This window comes from Macrobrachium rosenbergii, chromosome 2 (assembly GCF_040412425.1).
Source record: "Macrobrachium rosenbergii isolate ZJJX-2024 chromosome 2, ASM4041242v1, whole genome shotgun sequence".
Lineage (NCBI taxonomy): Eukaryota > Metazoa > Arthropoda > Malacostraca > Decapoda > Palaemonidae > Macrobrachium > Macrobrachium rosenbergii.
Genome location: NC_089742.1, coordinates 39,368,331 through 39,389,579, shown reverse-complemented (window position 1 = coordinate 39,389,579; position 21,249 = coordinate 39,368,331). Strand labels below are relative to the sequence as shown.

The 21,249-nt window shown below is 45.4% G+C and overlaps 1 protein-coding gene and 1 pseudogene across 2 annotated transcripts in view; both read left to right on the top strand.

Moving 5' to 3' along the window:
* The window catches only part of LOC136845311 (uncharacterized), a 73,961-nt gene that overhangs the window by 27,806 nt on the left and 24,906 nt on the right, over positions 1 to 21,249 (top strand). For both annotated transcript variants that reach the window (XM_067115527.1, XM_067115535.1), the window contains 2 exons: positions 9,014 to 9,082; positions 9,897 to 9,921. In XM_067115527.1, coding sequence (XP_066971628.1) covers positions 9,014 to 9,082; positions 9,897 to 9,921 — 94 coding nt within the window. The remainder of the gene's footprint in view (positions 1 to 9,013; positions 9,083 to 9,896; positions 9,922 to 21,249) is intronic.
* Positions 12,677 to 12,774, top strand: LOC136850213 (U6 spliceosomal RNA; annotated as a pseudogene).

Below are 21,249 nucleotides of genomic sequence, written 5' to 3'. Positions count from 1 at the left end.
TATACAAACCATCAGTCCTTTACATTAGGAATTACTTTCAGCGAAGCTGGAAATGGCCGTTGAACTTTTGAACAAGGTGGTTAGGTAGTTAAGTACCATCAGGGAGGCGGGAGTCCCGCCTGCCTGGATATAAACATTTCAATTTGCTTTTGGCCGTCGTGCAATGCAGACATGTTTCTTCCTCTCTGCCCTGACTGCTGTTGAGCTGTTTTCCCGGTGGGATCTTTTAATTTTTCCTTGCTGTGTTGCTTTGTGTGTTTGCTTTCATTATGCAAGCTCATGAAGGAAATAAACCTTGTAAGCCCACCTTCCCCCAGCGTGTGTCCCGGGGTTGGTGGGAAGAAGTGTCATGGGTTGGTGGGAAGAAGTGTAGTAGCTTTAGGTCTAATATTGACGTGGATGTGCACGTCCTTTGCTCCTCTTGCAGGGGGCGCGTGTGTTCACAGGTATCTATTTGTACTGGAGTGCTGCTCCTGGTCGCTGAGCAGTGGTAAGTTTGAGGGGAGGGACTACAGTACCGGGAGGAAGCCTTCCAAGCGCCATCTGAGGGTTATACGCCTCCTGATGACCTCTTTTGTGGCTAACCCTACAGGATCATTTCGTTCTCCCAGCAAACTTCCCCTTCTGGCTGCCTCTTCAGGAGAGGACTCCTCTTCGTCTTCTTCGCTCACTTCATCGGGCGTGGAACAATGGGGGGACAGATGATCAGGATGACCTTTTCTCAGGTGCCTCTACTCTCCCTGGCAGGAATTTTTCCCTCCAAAGTGAGTAGAGACTCCCTCCATTGACCCCACTTTTTCTTCAGGTTTGGTGGTAGAGGCTTCTCTTGGCGGGCAGGTTACAGATCTGACTTTTACCTGGCTCCACCTGGGTCTCCCTGGTATCCCATGACTGGGAGAGTCTCCTTGCTCATCTGACTGATGCTCCAGTGGTAACCCACACCGCGGCTACCACTACCACCAGCACTGTGATAATGACAGCTTTCGCCAAGATGCCGGTGATTGCTTCGTCTCACCTGGGGACCCAGGTGACTGCTGTGCCAGCATCTCCGCACACACTGCCTCTGCCTCCTGGCTTCTCTGTGACCCCGCTGTCCCAGCCAGGACCCTCCATGATGGTGAACCTCTTCTGTGCCTCATCTTATGGTTCCTGCTCCTGCTGTTCCTGGCCTTGCTGGCTCCTGGGCTATCCTGGCTGCTCCACCTGCCCCGGCTATCCTGGTCGCCCCGGTCGTTTGCTGCCTCCTCCCCTTCTTCCAAGGCTCGTCGGTTGAAGAAGAAGGCTGTCTCACCCCCCCCTAAGAAATCTCATTCTTGGACTTCTAAGGGACTGCCTCCCTCCTCAGGGGAAGCAGTGGGATCTCTCATCAGCTCTTCCTGTTCTTTGGGTTAGGGAACCAAATCGTTCACCCCTGGGTCTAGTGTTTTGAGAGCCATGGGCATGCAAACCTGTCTGCACAATCTCGCTACACTCTTAAGAAGTCCGCTCAAGGCTGGCACTGTGTCAATCGCTTCAAGCTCGAAGCCACCTCTGAAAGCACCCAGGCCCTAACTGGAGCTTTGATTGTCTCTAACCAGTAACAGAGGGTCCACTCTCCGTACTGATTCGGGCACAGGATGGGAGAAGGAGCCAAGACATGCAGGTGTCTCGGCTCTGCCTGCTGACACTGCCTCCAGTGCCAAGCTGGGTTCTCGGGTAGGTGCTCCGGTCTCTCGAGTCCAAGCATCTGGTGAGACAGAGAGGAGGTCCCCTGTACAATCTTCTCACAAGGTCCCGGCCTTGAAGAAGACTGAGGCCTGTCAAGAGGACAGAACAAGTTCTCGTCAGCCAGCCACGCCACTCTTGTGTCCATCCAGTCCCGAGCACGCTATACAAGACCAGCCTGGCTCAGTCTAGCTTGGCCTGGCTCACATGAACTGCTGAACAAGGCAGTCAGGACAACTATCACTAAGGTGAAAGCGCTCTCCTGGACCCAGGTTGCTGTCATCACTGTGGCTTGGTGGCTGCTCTCGGCCCGCTCCTCCTGCTGGTTCCGCCAGTGGGACTGGCAGGGGTGCCCAATCCACCTTGCCTGTCCCTTCAGCCTCCTTGTTTTCTGGGAGGCAAGCCGGACAGGAGGCCATACTGAGACTAGCTGAACAAGTCATACATTCTTCCTGGTTTCCTGGGATTAACAAGGTCATAGTGCCAGCATAAAGTTGACAGGAAGGTCCAAGTTGGCCTTCTTTGGTCTGTCTATGAAAATACAGAGGATGTTTGCAGAGGTCAATTGAACTGCTGAGCTGTCAGCACAAGACCTGGGGAAGGCCACAGTCGTATCTGTGATCATCCTGTCAGCCCCATGAATCAACCATCCCTCCGGAAACTGGTAACAAGGTGTCGGGGCTGCCTGGTCCACGCCTGCTGAAGGAGTTCGATGCCAGTGAATAATCTTGTTTCTTGATCAAGATAGTTCACTTCATTTCACACTTAGCTCGATAACTGCTTCCTCCTCCCTGCCTTGAGAGAAGCATTTCATATGCCCTCCTTGGCATTGCCAACCTGCTCAGCCAGATTTACCTGAGTGCGTAGGCCCAGGTCTTGACTCGCTGCAGCAGCTTGTCTTTGGAATCTCCCTCTCGCAGCAAGAAGTGCGCCTTGGAAGCCACCCAATATGGCAGCTCTCCAGGCAGTTGTTGGCTGGGATCTGTGGTCATTCACAGTATCCAAAATGGCTGGATTGGTGCTGTCGCCTGGGGAGGAAGCTTTCAAAGTATGCTCATCAGTGCCAGTCAGAGGCAGAGCTACACATCTGCCCACCAGACGGCAAACGTGGGCAAACCTGGTGTTAAAGAGAAGGACGCCCTTCTTGTTTAGCCAGGTCTGTAGGTCTCGAAATGGTGATAACTCCTACGGAACGGTGGGATCTGCACTGGCTCTTCACCAGCCCCTCTTAGCTAGAGAGCTGGTAGATGCTGCGTGGTCACTAAGTTTCTGGGCCGAAGACATTCACGCAATGTTCAAGGCGCCAAGACCTCCAGGTCTTCATGTTCCACTGTGGCTCAGCCTTTTAAATAGGGCTAGCACTTCCTTCCCCAAAAGTCCCAGACTTTGACTGGTTCGGCGCAGCAACACCCCAACCTTCAGTGCCGGAAGGGGAGGGACAATTGTGTCGCTTTCAGACCTCTTTTCCAGTCCGTGTAAAGGGCAAGTTCGTAAGAAGAAGTAGGTGGTATTTGCTGGCAGCTTTCCTCCAGCTGCTGCTAGTGATGGGGGGCTCCAGCCTGTTGAGCCATTGGGCAACATAGCAACAATACAGAGCCAAGATCTGGGGAGTGGATTCTCGAGGGCCATGTGCTACTTCCATCATATCGAAGTTCTCAGCCACCCCTCACCAACTCTCCAGTCCGGCTTGTACCTTCTGTCAAATGGTTCAACTCAAGGATCTTGCACTCCTCACAAGAAGTGCAAGCCATTCTGGGCAAAAGGTTTTCACTCAGGGGAGTTGCTGAAGGGGAGGGTAGCACCGCTGAGACCTGCTGCAAAGCACCTGGTTCACATCAACATCCTGGAACACAAGGTAGGCCTTCCTGGCCCTCCAAGAGTTTCAGGATCGAGTGATGGGACACTCCAGTGGGATTTAAGTCCCGTGAGTGACAACCCATGGTAGTGAACATATGAATAAGCAAGGGGGCTCGGTGTCCCTTCCTCCAATTAACAATTCAGGTGCATGATTGGAACCAGGCTCACTGCAGAGCTGTCTTCCAGGTACATTCCAGGCAAGAGGAATGTGGTTGCACCACAGCTCAGCTGCCAGAGATCAGGCATAGGAAGCAGAGTAGTCCCTGGCACAGACACCCCATGAGAGAGTTGTTCAAGCTGATGGGGCCGTCAGTGCATGATCTGGTTGTGCCACACGACACAACAGGAAACTTTCACATTCTATCTGTTTTGTTCTGATTTGCGGGTGATCAGCCAAAGGGATGATCACCCCAAATCTAAAAGGATGATTGTGGATCCTGCCAAATGACCCCAATGCTGAACGTATCCTTATCTGCTAGCCTTATTCTTCTTTTCCAAGGCATCGAGACAATTCTCCCTGGCCCAACCTGACAAGTGTCAACCCCACGCTGTCTGGTACCACCAGGCAGCAGTCCTTTATGTCTTCATGGCTGACGGTTATCCAGCATTGCTAGAAGCGAGGAGGCTTTTCCTGTCACACAGCAAAGGGAGATGGCTGGACACCCCCTGGCATTCCTCTGCAGCGTATAACATTTTTATGGGCCAGCCTTCTGTGGTTCGAGGTCATAGACAGGGTATCGCTGGTCGGAGCTACTGTTCAGCAGGTTGCAGACTATCTGAACGATTTCTTATGCTAAGAAAGCTTCTCTCTGTTTCAGCCGTAGGGATGTTGAGCAGAGCCGCACTTGCTTTGTAGGCTGAAAGGGGTAAATTCTCCTTCTTTCGAGATTTCCTGACGATGAGAAGCCACAGTGTCTTGCCCTTGTTCCAGGGACTTCAGGGGAGCTGCATGGGATGTGCCTCCCCCTTTCCCTGGAGCCTTGACTCATGCGACTCTTCCTGAGCCTTTATGAGAGTCGTCAGACAGAATCTGACCCTCAAGACCATCTTTCTGCTTCCCTGGCATTAAAGAGAGTAGGAGAACTCACGGACTTTCCTTCGATGTTAAACATTGTCAGAGGGTTTCTGGATCAGTTACGCTTGTGATTTTTTCCGACTGTCATTTACTGAACCTTCAGTCCCTTGATTCAATTAGGTTCGAGTCCTTCACGCATCCTCCCTAGAGCTCACTTTGTAGGTAACAGAAATGAGACAAAATGCTACTTGTCCTGCTCAGAGTGCTGCAGTGTCCGATCTGAAGAGAACTCACCATCTCCGGCCTGGAGTGTTCCCGACTGTTGTCTTTAGTGCTGGTTCACCAAGAAAGAAATGTCCAAGAACAATTTTTGAGGCTTCATGAGACACTTAGGAGGATACCTGCTGCTGGAGAAGACGACACTCCCAACCTTCCTCCCGAGCTCAGTCGTCTTCAGAGCATTGGGGTTCACCTCACATTCCCCAGAGAATCTTGGTTCTCAGGTATTGAAAGTAGGGGTAATGAATCAACAGATACCTTCACTTCCTTCTACCTTCGGACATATTGCCTGACAAGTCCTGTCCACTCCTGTTCCCTTGGGGACCTGTGGTGGCTACTGAACAAGTTGTTTAGATTACCCAGCCCTCTTAAAGGACAGGCATGCATCTCGCTTGGATATGAAGTTTATGTCTTGGTGTGGGAGTAGACTGAAGGCCTCCAGTGTCCTGGCTCTTTTCCTAGGCACACAGCGGATGTGCCAGTTACATACTGTTCTGGCAGTCGATGCAGGTAAGCATTCGAAGGTGTCAATTTCCTTTGGATCATAGAAGATTTTTCCACTCCTTCCTCTAGCTATGGGAGGAAGATCATGACAATAAGACAAACCAGATACTTGTACAGTATTTGCCTTACTGTCACCAATTTCTTAAGGTTTATCCTAGCCTATCTTTATGAAATGATTTCCTCCTCATTCATACGAAAAAGTCCAGGAGTCTGACAATTGATTTGCATTTCATACAACCCTTCACCTTGTTCAACCTAATTTTTTGTTCCTGCTCTATTGACCAGGAAGGAAAAAAGTTAATTGATTTAGTTTTATCAGACCACTGAGCTGGTTTAACAGCTTTTAGGCTGTCCCATTGGATTGATTTATTTTACGGGGCTAAGAACCATTGTTTTACCTATCAACGGACCTTCAGCTTTATTGTGGAATCCGAACTGTATTATAGCGTAGCAATGAATTTTTATCACCAGAAATAAATTTCTAATTCTTCATTGGCCGGTCGGAGAATCAAACGCTGTCCCAGCAGATTGTTAGCTTGAGAATGGTGTTGCAGATTGAGGTTTTGTTAACTGACCAGGAAGGAAAACCCAAGGTGTAGCAAACTCCAGTCAGTTCACAGAGACTTGCTGTCCTTCCTCCCCTCCAACCAGTGAGTCTTCCTCATGTAAAGAATCACTGGTTGTTTGTGTCTGAACAAATCAAAATTTTAAAGTAAGTTGTATTTTTCTGCAACTTTGTTTGCCTGAGGTCCTTAACATTACATTTTCATGCCCCCTTGTTGTTTATCCCAATTACACCTGGTCTGAAAGGAAAATTGAATGTTTTGTTTTTCCTTGTTGTGTTAACTACCAGATTTTAGTTAACTGCCTAACCACCGTTTGAAAGTTCAACTTCCATATCCAGCTTTGCTGAAAGTGATTCCAATGTAAAGGACCTGGTTAATTGTTGGGAAAAATACAATTGTACTTTAAAAAATTGTCATTTCATCATTGGTTTCTTTTTGTTTGCACTTTGTGTTTGTCCCAATTCACGTTGGGCCTTTGCAACTTACGCCTGTGTTCCTCCTTTGAATGTTTATCGCCCTGCAGCCTTCAGAAGGCTCCTTTTGTCATTCATTCTTTGTTGTTTAGCAGAAAGACACAAGGCCGATTATGAAGTTAAATGATGTGGTTACCCCTTGTTAGAAGTCCAGTTGTTTGAGGCCTGTTGACGTTCTCCTTCCCTTGGCTTCAGGTCTTGTCCTCCTACGCCCTTAGGGTTCATCCCATTATTGTGTCATCCATGGACGTGTGTCTTGCCACGCCCATGATGGTGGGGACTGACGCTTCATCTAACCTTGGACGTCCTTTGTAGGTTATTATGTGGATCTGGTAGTGACCATGATTGTCCAGTTCCCAAGAGGCAGAAACATTTTTGTTCTCCTTGGAGTTTATACCACGTGACTGTTCTGCTGTTCGCCTCTCCAGAGTCATGGACATGACTGCAAGACCTAAGTTTGTGCTATTGTTGCAATTCTCCTGAAAGGGATTCCCATTGTTGTTCGTTCACACGTCCGCCGACTTTTCTCCCTTTGTTGATGCACGCCTTGTTTCCTACCCTTGTCGGACGGTCACTTCGGATGGCAAGTCCTGTTGTTTGCCTTTTGTCAATGATCGGACCTTTCCATCTACTTCAGGACGCCGGCCTGATCTTGCATGAAACAAAGGATGGGAGAGCCAAGAGTTCTCTTCCTTCCCACATGGAGGGATGTTGATCTCATTCCAGAGTTCAGTACCCTGGAGAGGTCTGAGACTCCCATTCTCAATGACCCCTATGTGGGCATAGAGGCCTTACTAGACCAAAGAAGGGATGTAAGTTTACTTATTTTGAGTTGCCTTATTCCGGGCATGTTAATTCAATCTTAAAGCATGTGAATTCCTTGGTTTCGGGACGGGATAATTCTCTCCGATCCAACAGGTTATTCAGGCTTCTTCCCCCTCCGTTTATTCGTCATAGGAAGTATTACTCAACAAGTTCATAACTCTGTTGAGTAGACAGCTCAACTCTGATGTTTGGTTGAGGCCTGGGTTAACCCTGGATTAGATTAGGGCTGAGGGTCCTTCTCTAACCTTTCAGGAAACACCTACCTGGGAGCTGAAAGAACTCTTCTGCCTTTTAGACTGTCTCACATAGATTTGTGGTCATCAGGAGTAGCTAGGATTCTTCATCCCATTCTGCAAGAGATCTGTTGATAACCGTCTTTTCATCATTACTATGAGTCTGGTATAAGGCCATATTGCTCTAGCCATTTGAATGCAAACTTTGAACTAACTTGACTGATGAGAAGGGATGCAGCCCTGTAAAGTAATTCTGATTCTAAGACGGGGACTTTTGCTGATCCTGTTGAATGGAGTCTAGGATCCCTGTCATTCCTGCCTCAGGGAACAGTTGATTCTGCCACCGTTTTTGCTCCGGGCTGACAATAATGATCAACTTGTCCACCAGGCAGTGGCTAAGTCTTCAACTCTTCAGCCTTATGCCTGCTCCAAGGCAGGATGGCAGTTCCTCTCCCAGGAAGTCTTCAGACCACAGCTTCAACTAACGCAGACCCTCAGCCAGCTCCAGCACCAAAGAGTTTGTCTCAGCAACGTTCCACCTTTCAAGACTTGCCTCATTCAAACCAAGGAGGTAGGGGCAAAGGCAGGGAAGGACATCAGTAGATCGGTTGCCACTCCCCACCTGTTGCCACTGGTGGGGGGATGCCTGGTGAGTTACTGGGCTACATGGCAGATGCACAGGTTTTTACCAAACTTGCCCACATCCTGACCTCAGGGATTGGCAAACCACTACAGAATGTCAAGGAATTAACAAATGATGTACAATTGTTTAGCCCAAATATAATGTATTGATTAAAACACGGATAGTTTTATTTGGTAGTTCTGACCTGCTTGTCAGTTCCCTCAGGTGACATTTAAGCTAGTTAGAAATCCAGTTGTCATATGAAAGAAAGTTGTTTCATAATTGTATTTATATTTTGAAGTTTGTTTTCTCAGGTGATCTCATAATATGACGCGGGAGTGTTGTCAGGTTTTTTCATATGCACTTTAGGAAAAGTTGTAAAGATTAAAGGATTTGTAATTCCGTAATTACAAAATAAAGCATTTAAGAAAAAATTGTGAACTAGTTAAGTAAATTGACTGTTGCTGCACTTGAGTATTGCTCATACAAGGGAATAGACTGATCAGGTCATTCTTGCATAATATAATTTGTTTTATTTGTAAGATTTTGCTCTAGTTTATTATTTTTAAGAATTCCTCAGGTTTTATCATAGGTGTGTTAATACATATACAGGAACTATAGCAAGTATTCTTAGTAACAGTTTTGTAGCCTTGCATCACCTTGTAGCTGTCAAAGGCAGCGGCCACATCGTTCACTTTTCAGTAATTGATAGTTCTATTTAAAAGCATGATCAAATGAATTTTTTAATGTAAGGATTCCATGCTGTCAATCTGAGGTCATTTGATGATAAAATTTAGTTTACTCTAGTAATGGAATATGTTCTTCGATTTTGCTTTCAAATTTTTATATTTAATAATAATTTGTGCATTAATGATGTAGATAAATTTTTAGATTCTCCTTTATATTGGTTTAAAATACATTTTCTGATTTAACAGATTTGTCAGTCCCAGTTGAATGGCCGAAAGTCTCTTGATGTACACGTCAATGGAATGAAGCATCTTAAGGTAACCTTATTTTTTATATATTTACAAGAAATACTTCAGTTATGTAGGGCATGTAAGGACAGACTTTGTTGTACATTGTAATTTTACTGTTTCAGTATAAGTGTAGATTTTTAAGTACTATGTATAACAAAAAGATTGTGGGTAAATGACTTAAGTTGGTAATTGGGGAAGTAAGTACTGAATGTTTTGATAGTAACTAGATCTCTCTCATCTCAGCTTAGGACTCTGATGGACATAAAGAATGTCTCTTATATAAAGATTGAGAACCAATGACTACTTTAATGCTTTGATTGCAGCTACTACCAGTCAGATGTTTGGTAAATAGTTAGCAAAATATTTACCTAATTGTGAAACCAGCATTACTAACTGTGAGCTAAGGTTTATGCATTTTTATGTCAGTACAGAGAATTTGGAATTTATGTGATTTCACTATTTTTAGTAATAAGAAAAATAACAGTTACCTTCTGAAAGGCTTATGCATTTATGTCAGTACAGAGAATTTTGGAACATGTGATTTCAGTCTTTTTAGTAAAATCAAATAACATGCATTTTTGTACATGAGACATATACAAATAGTAGCAGGAATTAAAATTGAGAACTTAAAAGCTTATTGGATAATATTACTTACTTCAAGGTACAGAAGTTAGAGTTGAAAGAGAATGTTGTCTTTCCCTTATATATTTTTGATATTTTGAGATTTGATATTAAATAATGTGTATGTATGATTTTTATAAGTTATGATTTTGTGGGATTGTTTTCTTCATTTTATTTACAAAATATAAGTTACTCTTATAGGCTCTTGTTTTGTTTGCAGAAAAAGAACATTTGGGAGAAGAAACGTAAGTACAGTTTGTCATGGTAAACCTTTTTGTACTCTAGTTAGAATTACCTTATAAGCAGTTCTGGGGAACATGGATCTGTTACTGCCATTTGTCCTGATGTTTGTGTAATCATCACTGACTTGGACTTAATCTGAGATTTCCTCAATTTTATGTGAGATGTAGCCAGTATAAAGTTCTAGCTGTAAGTTTAGTGCCCTGATTTCCTTGCATGTATACTGCATAATTCTTGTTGACATTGCATTATGCCTTATCCGCACACATTTATATTGTAAAATTTTTGCTTATGTTTATTTCTTGTATACATAGTATGGTAGACCTTTTAAAATTTAGTTGCCTTAAATAGAATTGCTGATTAACATTTAGATACATAATTTTTTTTTATGGAAAATCCTGTTTTTTTGGAGTTTTGGCAACAGTAATTAAAATACTTATATTTATTTCAAGAATTTTGACAAAATCTATCACATGTCATTTTTGTTAGCCTTTTTTCAATTGAATGTTGAAACAGGTTTCAAAGTCTGCAGAACCATTTAAATTCATTTTGCATTAACACCCTATGACAGATTTCTAGACTAGTCCAAGCGGAAATGACTTAACTGATCGCTGAAGATCCCAAAAGTCCAGGCCGAATAAAACTAGACATAGTTACAGAATTCAAAAGATTGGCACTCTGGGGAGTCTTTTTGGAGAATGCTACTTTCTACAACAAACTATGGTCTGAAGCTTGTCTGATTTTAGTCAGATAGCAGCAAAATGGCTATAGTTTTTCCATAATTTTGTCTGTTGGTGCATCAGTGTTTCGGTCACGTTTGACTTGCCATTGCAAATCATCTTTCACAGTTGAGTGGATTTCAGTAAAATTTGAAATGTCCCTGCCTTGCAATAGAGAGGACACTTTCTGCCCTGTTTGTCCATCATGCAGTACTAAAAAGGATGTTAAGAAAGTTATGTCACACTTAGCCAGGTGAAATTTTTGATGCTAGATGCAGATTACCAATTTGATCTTGCATTGGTAGAAAGTTGATATAATAATCTTTTTGTTCATGAGACTTACCTGCCAGATATATATATAGCTGTATTCTCCGAAGGTCCGACAGAATTTCAAAACTCGCGGCACACGGGGTGGCCGGGCAGGTGGTTAGTACCCATTCCCGCCGCTGGGAGGCGGGTATCAGAACCATTCCCATTTTCTATTCAGATTTTCTCTGTCGCCGGACTGTCAACTTCTGTTGTCAGTTCCTCCGCCATTTGGTTTCGAAATTTGTTTGTCACTTCTGGAGTATTTTGGTTGTTTTTTGGTATTCGACTGGATCTGTGACTTGGCATACGCTCTTTGTGGACCGTTTTTGATTTTGCCTTGACTTTCTTATAATTATGATGTCTTACCTCTAGCTATTGAGTCTGTAGCAGGTGAATGTAAAGTGAGGCTATCGAAGGCTTTGATAGTTCCTCACTCTTTATGTATGATATGTAGGTTCAATGCCCTATGATAATCGGTAAATGAATGTGTGGGATTGTCTGAGGGTGAGTGGAAGAAATATGAAGCCTATATGTGTAATTGGGCGTGATAGGCTGAGGAAATCTTCCTCCTCCGGAGTGCATCCTTAGATGGACAGTCAGGTTTTCTCCTACTAGTAACCCTGTAAATTTTAGTACTAACCCTGTAGTTTGTTGCTGAGGTTGTTGCAGAAAGTAATTCCCTGGCTCGTGTTCTGAGTCAATTGCTCTTGAAACTAAAGTGAATGCAATTCAAAACGCATAGTGTTAGTGCTAGTGCCCCTAGTGTTGTGGAGGGGGCGTCAGATCGGCCCTATAATGCCTCTAGGCCTGGACCTCTGTCGAACTCCCAGGACCAGGGAGGGGTATGTCGAAAGCCGCATGAGGGTTCACGGGGCTTCCCTCCGATCTGGCGTCCCGGCAGGTCCTGAGTGACGCTACCCAGTCTGCCAGGGATCGTGCTCAGGCACGCATCCTGAAGGATTGCTTCTCGTCCTCCGACACGTCCTCCCGCTTGTCGGGGTTGGAGCTCTCAGTTGGACTCTCGCCCTCTAAGAGAAGCTTGAGAGGAGAGGGCTTCACGTCCTCTTCTCTGACGTTTTACTCTTCCCGGAAAGTTGCGTGGATATTCCTCTGCAGAAGAAATAAAGTGTTTTTCGGAATGATGACGCTTACTCGACCCTCTGTCGTTAAGGCAAGTGGCTATAGCTTCTTCCCTGTGGAAGGAAGATCGTCTCTCGCCTTCCCTTCTCTCAGGTTCAGCCCTTCTTCCGAGAGAGTTGCTTCTCAACGCTTGCAGATTTTGTTGGGTTTGCAACAACAGCTGGATGCTCATGAACCTTTCAAGATTCGAATCTGCCTGTTAAGAGGTACAGACTTTCACCTTCGTCTCTGCTTCGTCGTCTTCCTTGTCTGCTAGATGTTTTGGGGCTTCGTCTGTCATCTAGGAAAGAGTGTTTAGTGGCTTCCTATTCGTCTTCCCGATTTGAGGTGTTGGACTTTTCTCTTGTCTCGCGCCAGGAGCGTCTTGCTCTTCAGGCGCTCTCACGCCACGCGCACCTCACCTTGGCTTTCGGCGCGCGCTAGCCACTGGGCGACGCTGCGACACGCTGTGACTCTTTCAGTACTTGCCACGGAGCTCGCCACGCCATGACGCTCCGCGCCGCTCACGAAGTCTTGTGTTGACGCCGCTCAGTTGTTCATCATGTCGCACTACTACCCGCTTCAACATCTGATGTCCTTCTTAATTTAGCCAGTACTTGCCCGCAGTACGTTACTAAAATTGAACGATACAGAGAAGATTAGCATGGCCCTTGCGATGATGACATCTAATCGTAGGCGTTCCACATTTTTATGTTTACTATCACATACTCTAGTTGTGACTTTTTCGTTCGATAGAGTTCCGCTTACGTATCGTGACCGGACTACTTCACCACTCGCTCCTGACCCACCAGCTGCGGAAGAACATCCTCTTCGTCACAGCCCTTTGAAAGAGAAACTTCTTTAAGTCTTCTTCTTCCTCTGATTATCAGACTCTGGCTTTTTCTTAAAGGATCTGTTTCCTGAGACTTTTCAACCTTCGGCTCCTCTCTCCACCTTAGCAGTTGTCTTTGTCTTAAGGGAGCGTTTGTTAAAAAAATCGGAAATCAAATTTTCTGGGATCTTTTATATTGGCATCATACATATCCTGAAATCTTCTCAGAAAGTTTATTTAAAAGTTTGCAGTTAGAAGTTATAAACAAAACAGTAACCCTATCATAGTCAAAATTACATTTTTACTATAATGTAATGATATTGTCAATATATCGGTGGTAATTTCCTTTTAGCTATGAAATAATAATTTCTAATGCGATCTATGGCAACCCTGTGGACCCTAGTAACTGCGCATCAGCGAAGACAGGAATGCATAGGGCTGTCAGTGGCAGCCCCAGTCATTAGCAGCTCAGAGCTTGAATAAGTACACGGCCGCTCAGCCCACCTGAGATCGTGTTTGACACTGCTTCATTTTAGCTTCATTTAAAAAGATATTTTTGCAGGTCTATTTTTGGCTTTTCAATATGTCATAAAAACATCAAACTGTGTAACAGCAAGCAAATAAATACACAGAGAAGCAAAAAATATCGTTTTCTCAAAGACTAAAGTTATCGACATTCAACTGCATCTCCTTCATAACGATTGCACCGATCTCAATGTTACAAAAGCAAGCTAAAGCTAAATGTTGCTCATTAACAAAGGGGCTTCCATAGGAAGCAACAAAACCCGCACCACGAGGGAGAGTTTTCCCCGAGGAATGTCACTTCCAAGAGAGGCGGCAAGTGACTCCCTTCATCTCCAGACTCCCTAGCAACCAGGCTTCAATTTGCACAAGCCTGGAAAGAGTGAGGGGCAGACGTTTGGTCCCTCCTACTGTAGAGAGAGAGTTACTTGATTCCCTTCCTGTCTCCTCCTTTTGTTTTTTGTTTCCTCAACTGCCTTCCTGTCAAACAGAAAATTGTTTGACCTGCTCAAACAGAGAGCAGTGGAACAGGTCTTGGACTCAATGTTCCTGGGATTTTACTACAGATTGTTTCTAGTCCTAAAACTTTCAGTAGGCTGGAGACCTGATCTTGACGCGTCAACAGGTCGAACAACTTGGTCCTCGAAGGAAAAGTTCAAGATGGAAACGTCTCAGTCAATACTAGGAGCCTTTCATCCGGGATTGATGGTATCTTTGGATCTCCAAGATACGTATCTTCACGCCCCAATTCATCCACGTTCGGTGAAGTATCTCCAGGCTGTCTTGGGGCTAGACTTACCAGTTCAGGGCTCTCTGCTTTGGACTTGCAGCACCATACCCACGTTGAAACACCGCTTCGTCCGATCAGCGGTTAAGTTAAACTCGTTTCTGTCAGTACTTGGATGGGTGACCGGGAACACCAGATGCTGTTGGCGCTCACATTTTGCTCCGAGGGTGTTTAAAAACGTTGCGATGCAGTTGCACCTGTCGCATCGTCAGGATCTCACTCTACTTGGGCGACTGGTTGATTTGAGCGTCGTCGGCGAAGGTATCTGGAGGACCTTCAGTTGACTCTGCAACTCGTGAAGTCCCTGGGACTTCTGGTCTGTGGAGAAATCGCAGCTGATCCCCTCACTGTCCATTGTGTCTGGGAATTCAGATGAATTAGCGGCTTTTATAGCGTCTCCATCGCAAGAACGGCAACTTCTATGTACGAAAAAGTCTCGGCCTTCTTGGAAAGGAAACATGCTAGGTGAGGGAAGGAATGAGTCTGCTGGGGACCATTTCCTCGCTGGAGAAGTTTGTTTTCTGGGGAGTCTGCATCTCAGGCCTCTTCAGTTCTTTCTGTTGGAGAACTGGCAAAGCAAGGAAGACTTGAAAGAGGAATTGAGAATTCTTCCTTATATAAAAGAGGATCTGTAGTGGTGGCTCGATCCAACGAAATTGTAGAAAGGGATCTCCCTCAAACTGAGCCCCGACCTAGTGTTGTTTTCAGACGCATCATTCAGCAGGTTGAAGCAACTCTAGAGGGAAAGAGAAGTGTTAGGAATCCGGAGAGGGCAACAGGTGTCCTGGCACATCAACTTCAAAGAGTTAGCGGCTATCTTTAGCCTCCAATTCTTCGAGGTCCAAGTTTGTTCAAGTAAACGTGTAGTTCTAGCAAACTCGAAACAATAACACACTTGTTCCTGTTCAGCCTTGCAGAGAAATTATTCTTGAGCCTATGCTGCAACATTTCGATTCTCACAAGTTTTGTTGCAGGGTGAAAATGTTCGAGCAGACCTGCTCTGTTGGCGCCACCAACTCCTGCCGAAGGAATGGACCCTTCATCAGGAGGTTTGCCAAGATTTTTGAAATTTTGGGGTCGCCATCTTGTGGATATTTTCACGACCTCAAGAACAGCGAGAGCTCCTCTATAAAGCTCATCTGTACTGACCCAGGGCAGTTGCGATAGATGCTCTTCCTGGGATTGATTGACGGAATGGACGTTTACGCCTTTTCCCGCTCTAAATTTGGGAGAAGTTACACGCAAGTTCTCGGCCTCACAAGGGACAAGGATGACTCTCATCCCCACGTTTTGCCCTTCGAACCACTGGTTCTCGGAGTTTCTCTTCTGGTGGTAGATGTTCTGAGACCCTTCCTATGAGAGCAGACCTGCTCAGACAAACCCACTTACGCGAGATATCTTGAATCTCCCGCTCTGAACCTGACTGCTTTCAGACTATCGAGAAATTGGTCAGAGATGGGGGCTTTCTGGCCAGGTGGCACGGGCCATCGCTAGAGCCAGAAGTTCTTCATCTAAAGGATATATCTAGCGAAGTGAGCAACCTTCAAAGGTTGGTGTAGAAAGAAGGGCTTTTCCTCTTCCTCTGCTCACTGTGAGCCAGGTTATGGATTTTCTCCTTTGAAGAGAAAAAGCTCGATATAGCAGTTCCAACTGTTAAGTGATATCGGAGCATGCTTTCGATTGTATTCAGACACAGAGGATTAGATTTGTCTGACAATAAGGACCTCCACGATCTTACGAGATCTTTCCAAGATGTCCAAGGTTCCCTCAGCTAATTCCCCTGCTTGGAACTTGATGTTGTCCTCAAGTTTTTGATGTTTAGTCCTTTTGAGCCTCTCACTCTGCATCTCTTAAGGATGTTACTCGAAAATGGCATTCCTCACGGCTCTGTCGACGAAAGAGGAAAGGGAAGTTGAGGGGTCATGGGCTCAAGGGACACAATGCTGTCTATTCTTTTGCCCTAAGTTCTTGGCTAAGAATGATAGGTCTTCTAACCCTTGGCCTAGACACTTTGAAATTAAAGGTTTAGCAGACCTTTTGACAGGAACCTGAGGGAGTTCTATGTCCAGTTAGAGCCTCTCAAGTACTACCTTAAAAGAACACAGACACTTCGTGGTCCCTGGACAATTTATGGTGTTCTGTGGAGGCAACCAGTTATCCTATGTCGAAGAATGCACTGGCATTCTTTCATTAGGGATGTCTTAAGGACACATTCTAGTTGTGACGACTCCAACTTCAAGTTGTTGAGAGTTAACGCCACGAGGTGAGGGCAGTTGCTACCTCCATGGCTTCCAGAGAAAATATGGTACTCAGTTACATTCTTAGTGCCACATTTTGGCGAAGTCAATTTGCGTTTGGCCTCACACTCTTGGCAAGATGTTTAGTAGCATACGAAAATTGCTTTTCTCTGGGACCACATTGCTGCTTCAGCAACCTTGGGGACAGGGGTAACTCTGATCCTAATCCCCTTTTAATTGTGTTTTTATGGTTGTTGGGTCGACTTGATGGGGCAGTCTTCCCAATCCTTTGCAAACCAACGCTCTTAGGTGCTGGTTAGGTGGTTAGTAATGTTCTTTTGTCCTCTTTGTATGGTCTATGATCTAGTCACATTGTGGTCACGCCCCCGTTGACAGATCATCTAGCAGTCATCAGCTTTATAGGTCACTACCTGCTGGGGTCTCTAGTAAAGCAGAAGCAGACTAGGTGACAGTAACCACTCAGTCAGCTACGCTATCAGATAAGGGAACCAAAATAATTTTACCAAATTGGTTTTTTCCTAATTCTTAGCTGTCTCTACCCTCTCCAAAGGTGGTATTCAGTTATATATATATCTGGCAGGTAAGTCTCATGAACAAAATGATATTTTAATGATAAAATAAAGTTTGTTCATACTTACCTGGCAGATATATATATTCATATTGTCCTCCTCCTCCCCTCAGGAGTCAGTGGCGTTAGAAAATCTGAACAGAAAATGGGAATGGTTCTGATACCCGCCCCAGCCGGCGGGAATGGGTATAACCACCTGCCAGCCACTAGCCGCCGAAGTTTGAAATCTGTCGACTCCCCTCGAGAATACAGCTATATATATATCTGCCAGGTAAGTATGAACAAACTTTATTTATCATTAAAATATCATTTTTTGTAATACCCACATTGTTGTTGTCTTAAGCATTTCATGAGTTAAAATGCTCCTAGGGAAATGTCTGCCTTAAGTACCCATTGTAAGTTGCGCTTTCTACTAATGGAATATTTTTTGTACCAGTAGCCTTGATATTTCTCTCCATTTCATCCATGCTGCAGCTACTTTTACTACTCTCTCCAGTTATGCTTCATAGTTTATTGTCTCCCCGAGGTGATGGGATAAACTCTGCATCTTTTAAAATCTTTCAGTGCATTGCAGCAAGATTTTCATATAAGTAACTTACCAAGTAATTACATAGCTACAGTTTCAGCTCGGCAGCTTAAATTTTAAAAATTGCGGTAGCACTTCTATTGTTTTTGTGTAGGTGACTAGACCCGTCCACAATCAGGGAACAAGAGGAACAACACCGCTGAAGAGCTCAATTCATTTCTGCTGGCTTACGACTGAACATCAGTTGTAGGAAGCAGCTTATTTTGACTTCTCATCGCCTATTGGTTGATATTTCTCCAAGATTTGGGGAAGTATTCTTACCTTTGGTAGCCTTCAAACTGGTTAGTATTAGTTTAGTTTTTTTGAGACCTTTTTCACCTGATTATTTTGGACTCTAGTTCCTCTAGTATTCGTTATTGCAGCGAAGGCTGCAAGACAAGATTAAGTAAAGCTTCTTATGATTCTCACACTATTTGTACCAACTGTAGGGGGCAAGTGTGCATGAAAGACTTAACTTGTGATAAATGCAGGGACTGGGATGAGAAGAAATGGCAGGTTTTAAGATCCCATTTGGATAAGCTTTAAAGGAATAGAAAGAGAAAGGTGGCTTCTAGAGCTGAAAGTATGTCTTTAGCTAGCATGGAATCTATTCCTAAGTGTAGTATGGTAGATAATGTGCCTATTCTCTCTTCTCCTGTGCCTGTCTTGTCTCCCATCACCAGCCCTCATACTGTACCACCTACTCCTTTGCCTGGCTTTCATGCTTCCGACCCCAATCCCGTTGCCAGTCTTGAATCCAGATTTGACCAGAAAATCAATCTGGTAGTGAATACTGTGGCTGAATTAGGGCCATCCTTAAAAGTCCTAATGGGCAAAGTGCTTGTGGACAAAGTGCCTAGTGACAATTCAGTGTTAGTGAAGGAGGTGGCTATTCGTCCCGCCAATTCTCCTAGACGAAGGTCCCTGTCAGCCCCTAAACCTGGGAGGAATCATACCAAAGGTCCAAGGGAGGTCGGTGGGGTTTGCCCAGGGGTAGTCACCTCCTCTGTTGAGCCTGTTGATCGATCCCAGGCTTTGACGGACAGCCATTGGAAAACCGTCCATATGGAAGTACGTCAATTGTCCTTCGGTTCTGAGGATTCCAGTCCTGGTGGTGCTTTCTGGATGAGTCTCAGGCTTTAAAGAGGCATGCAGCCGATGCTGACTGCTCTTCTCCACTGCCCTGAAACAGGTTCAAAAACCTCTTCTCAGCCCCCAGCCTTCCTGCAGCGCTTGGGGCAGTCCAGAGCATTTTTCTCCTGAGTACCCTGTTGTAGAGTGCCTGTATTTGGTGCCCAAGTGCCCTTTAGTTCTCTCAAGTACCCATCATCCTCTTCTAAGTGCCCGTCATCTCACGAGCACCCATCTGTGTCTGCCAAGCACCCAGCGCCAGCTCCCGGGCGCCTGGCACCAAATCCCGAGTGTTTGGCGCCAGTTTCCTTGCTCCCAGTGTCTCCTCTTCAGCTGCCTGCTTCGGATCCTCCTGCGCCCGCAGTGCATGATTCGTTTTTGGTGCTCATTCAATGCCACTTCAGTGACATTTTGGGCTTGCTACAGAAAGCTCCTTCTACCTTCTACAGATAAGGTACCTTCGCTGTCCCCGGTCTCATCGGACGATGAGGACTTAGACCATGAACCTGCTCCCACAGCATACGCAGCTCTTCTTAAGTACTTTCTGTTGAGCTTTCCTACCTTTTTTACTCCAGCAGCCTTGGTCTTCCCTGCCTCGAGCTTCATGATGAAGAACCAGCCTGCTGATAGTACTAGGCTCCCCAAGATTGTCCTTTCCTCCTATTCAAGGAAGGCTTTGAATGTAGTCGGGCCCTCAGAGAAGAGAGAGCAAGGCAAGGCCATTTTTTGTTTTCCTCCCTCTCAATTATCCCATAGGCAGTACCTTTCCTACGCCACCGGAGAAGCTCCTTCTTTGGGAGTCACTGTCTCCTCCTGGGGAGACTTCTCCAGTCTCATCGATTCGTCACATCGATCAGCCTTCTTGTCGACGGAACTCGATCATCTGGTCAGGAACATTTTAAAATTTTTCGAGGTTTTTAGCTTTTCAGACTGGACAATAGGAGCCCTCGCCAAGAAGATTGAGGACTGCGGTGACTTGGCAGGAGAATATGCATCGAACTGGCCTGGTGTCCTGTCTTATGCAGACAAAGCCATCAGAGATGGCTCCTTGGAACTTGGTGTTCTTTTCTCTCTGGGGGTACTCAAGAAGAGATAGTTTTGGTGTTCCTTCACTGTGAAGGGAATAACTTCTACCCAGAAGTCAGCACTCTTTTCTCTCCCTTAGACTATCACCGTCTGTTTCCCAAGGCCATGGTGAATGAGATACAGTAGCTTCAGACCTCCAGAAGAAGTCGAAGCAGGATCTTCTGGCGCAGTGAGCTAAGTGACTTAAAGAGTTGGTCTCATTTGGCGCGAAGTCAGTCTCTCCACTCCAGCCATAGCTCTTTGGTGGGAGCAGGCAGAGATCATATTGACAGCTTACTCAGTAGGCTCAGAGAGGTTTTTGGTCCTTTCAGAAGTTTCTTCCCTCAGGAAGAGAACTGTAGAAGTGGTTGAAGATGTCAACACAGAGGGTTTTTACAGTCATCTGTTTGTAGTCCCCAAGTCATCAGGATGGTGGAGACCTGTCCTCGATGTCAGTGCTTTAAATCTATTCGTCCAGAAGACGAAATTCAGAATGGAGATGAACCAGTCACTGTCATCCATTCACCAGTGCAACTGGATGGACACCTTTGACATGCAGGATGCAGGTTTCTATGTCCTCATCCTTCCGGACTCAGGAAGTACCTCAGGTTCATCTTTCAGGAAAGAATTTTTCAGTTTTGAGCTCTTTGCTTCTGTCCCTCTACAGCTCCTCAGGTTTTTACTCGAGTTCTCGCCCCTCTCACGAAGTGGCTCCACCTTATGGCCAAAAACATCTCCGTGTACCTGGATGACTGGCTTCTTCGATCCCCTTCGAAGGAGAATTACACAGAGGACATACAGAATACCCTTCTCGCTCAAGATCTAGGATTACTTGTCAGCCTTCAAAAGTCCCAGCTGACTCTGACTCAGGAGACTTTATTTGGAAATGATGATCAACTCTTGGAGTTTTCAGGTTTTTCCGTTCCCCAAAAGAGTCAGATCCTGCCTTCAGATGGTACACAGATTTCTCTCCTGTCTTGTTCGGCCAGCCAGTGGATGAGCCTTTTAGGGACTCACTTCCATCGAGCAGTTCTTCAGGTTAGGAAGACTTCATATGAGAGTTCTGCAATTCTTCCTGAGAGCCGGCTGGGACAGGAGAACTCATCTGGACTCATTTGCGTTTCCTGTAACTCTGGAGATCAAGGCAGACTTGCAGTGGTGGCTGTCTGAAGGAAGACTTTCAGAAGGAAAGTCGCTCCTTCCTCTGAGCCTCAACCTAAACTTTTACTCAGAAGCACCGGATCTAGGTTGGGGAGTCCTTCTGGGGAGCATGGAAGTTTCCAGGACATGGCCCCTGGAACAGAAGAATCTCATATCAACATCAGGGATTTGAAGGTGATCCATTTAGGCTTATAATCCTTCTTGACCATGACCTTCAACAAGACAGTGGTGGTCCACTGGGACAACACCACAGCTCTGTCTTACATCAAGAAGCAGGGTGTGACTCACTCCTCCCTC